Source organism: Muntiacus reevesi, chromosome 5, assembly GCF_963930625.1.
Source record: "Muntiacus reevesi chromosome 5, mMunRee1.1, whole genome shotgun sequence".
Lineage (NCBI taxonomy): Eukaryota > Metazoa > Chordata > Mammalia > Artiodactyla > Cervidae > Muntiacus > Muntiacus reevesi.
In genome coordinates this window covers 26,982,604-26,984,340 of record NC_089253.1, presented here as the reverse complement: position 1 = coordinate 26,984,340, position 1,737 = coordinate 26,982,604, and the positions used below count along the sequence as shown (strand labels likewise).

General features: G+C 43.2%; 1 protein-coding gene across 1 annotated transcript; it reads right to left on the bottom strand.

Annotated features, from left to right (window-relative positions):
* Positions 1-508: 508 nt before the first annotated feature.
* LOC136169254 (olfactory receptor 8A1-like) lies at positions 509-1,444 on the bottom strand. The gene has a single exon (XM_065937049.1). It carries the CDS (start codon positions 1,439-1,441, stop codon positions 509-511), a length of 933 nt encoding a protein of 310 aa, XP_065793121.1. The 5' UTR covers positions 1,442-1,444.
* Between the last annotated feature and the right edge of the window lie 293 nt (positions 1,445-1,737).

Here is a 1,737-nt window from a genome sequence, read left to right as displayed (position 1 = left end):
CTTCATGCGAAGAGTTGACTCACTGGAAAAGACCCTGATGCTGGGAGGGATTGGGGGCAGGAGGTGAAGGGGATGACAGAGGATGAGATAGCTGGATGGCATCACCAACTCTATGGACATGAGTTTGAGTAAACTCTGGGAGCTGGTGACGGACAGCGAGGCTTGGCATGTTGAGATTCATGGGGTTGCAAACAGTTGGATACGACTGAGCCACTGAACTGAACTGAAAGCATAAATAAACCAACCAACCAAATAACTGGTCTCAATAAGAGAAAGCAAAACAAAATAAAACAAAAACAGAACACCACTTGAAACCAGAAAGATTCAAGCCAAGTAAGACACGAGAGATGTGAGAGGGAGAAAGCGAATAGGAAAAAGTTAGCAAATACATTCAATAAGTCATGTTGACAAGTGGTTGTTCTTCCGTTATATGTATGTAAGTTTTTACAGGACTTCTCCTCTATATTTCTCTAACCAATTTTCAACCTGAAAAAGAATAATCACATTTTCACCCAAAGAATTTTCTCCTTAGTGTTTTCCTCATGGCAGCCTTCACTTCATTATTTCTCAAGCTGTAGATTAGGGGGTTCAGCATGGGTATCCCTGTGGTGTAGAACAGGGAGACCACATTCTCCTGGGCCAGGGAACTGCCTGTGGGGGGTTTTAAGTACAAGAATGTGGTAGATCCATAAAACAATCCCACAGCTGCAAGATGGGAGCTACATGTACTGAAGGCTTTGGACCTTCCCTCTGTGGAGTGGATACGGAGAATGCTGGAGAGAATAAAAGCATAGGAAATGAAGATTGTTAAGCTGGTGACTATGATGTTAAACCCAGCCAAAAAGAAAGTTGTTATCTCAATATGATAGGTGCTGGAGCAGGAGAGCTTCATGAGTGGGACAACATCACAGAAGTAATAACTGATGAGGTGCTCACAATAGGATAGTTTTAACATGAGGCCAATTTCTATGGTTGAGCCAATGAGCCCCATGGTATAGACTGCAGCCACCAGGAGGGAGCAGACTCGATGAGACATGATGATGTTGTAAAGCAGAGGTCTGCAGATGGCAACATAGCGGTCATAGGCCATCACTGTCAGCATGTAACACTCAGCAATGACAAACACAATGAAGAAGTAGAACTGGGACATGCACCCTGCATAGGAGATGATGTTCTTCTCTGACACAAAGTTCACCAGCATCTTAGGGGTAATGACAGAGGAGTAACAGAGATCTAATAGTGACAGACTGCTGAGAAAGTAGTACATGGGTGTATGAAGCTGAGCATTCAGACAAATCAGTGTTATCACGCCCAGGTTCCCTATCATGGTGACTGAGTAGATCCCAAGGAAGAGGAAGAAGAAGGGTAGTTGGAGCTCTGGTTGATTTATTAAACCTCCAAGAATGAACTCTGTCACTGTGGAGTGGTTTTGTGCAGCCATTATTCTCTGGTTGAGAGCTCTGTGGAGAAAAGAAATAAGAACTTATGAAAACATATATACAACCAGCCCTCGTTGTCAACCAGTTACACATCCAAGAATTCAATCAGCCATGGATCCAGGACATAGAGAGCTGACAGACTTCATTGTACCAAGTCATTTTATTTAAGGATGCTGAGCATTGGTGCAGCAGCCCCTGAAGATACTTAGAAAAAATCATGTATGAACCTTTCTGGTGTGGCTAGGTGTCAGCTTCTGTTCCTGAGTGAGTGATCTTGAACTCATTTTTTTCTAATTGT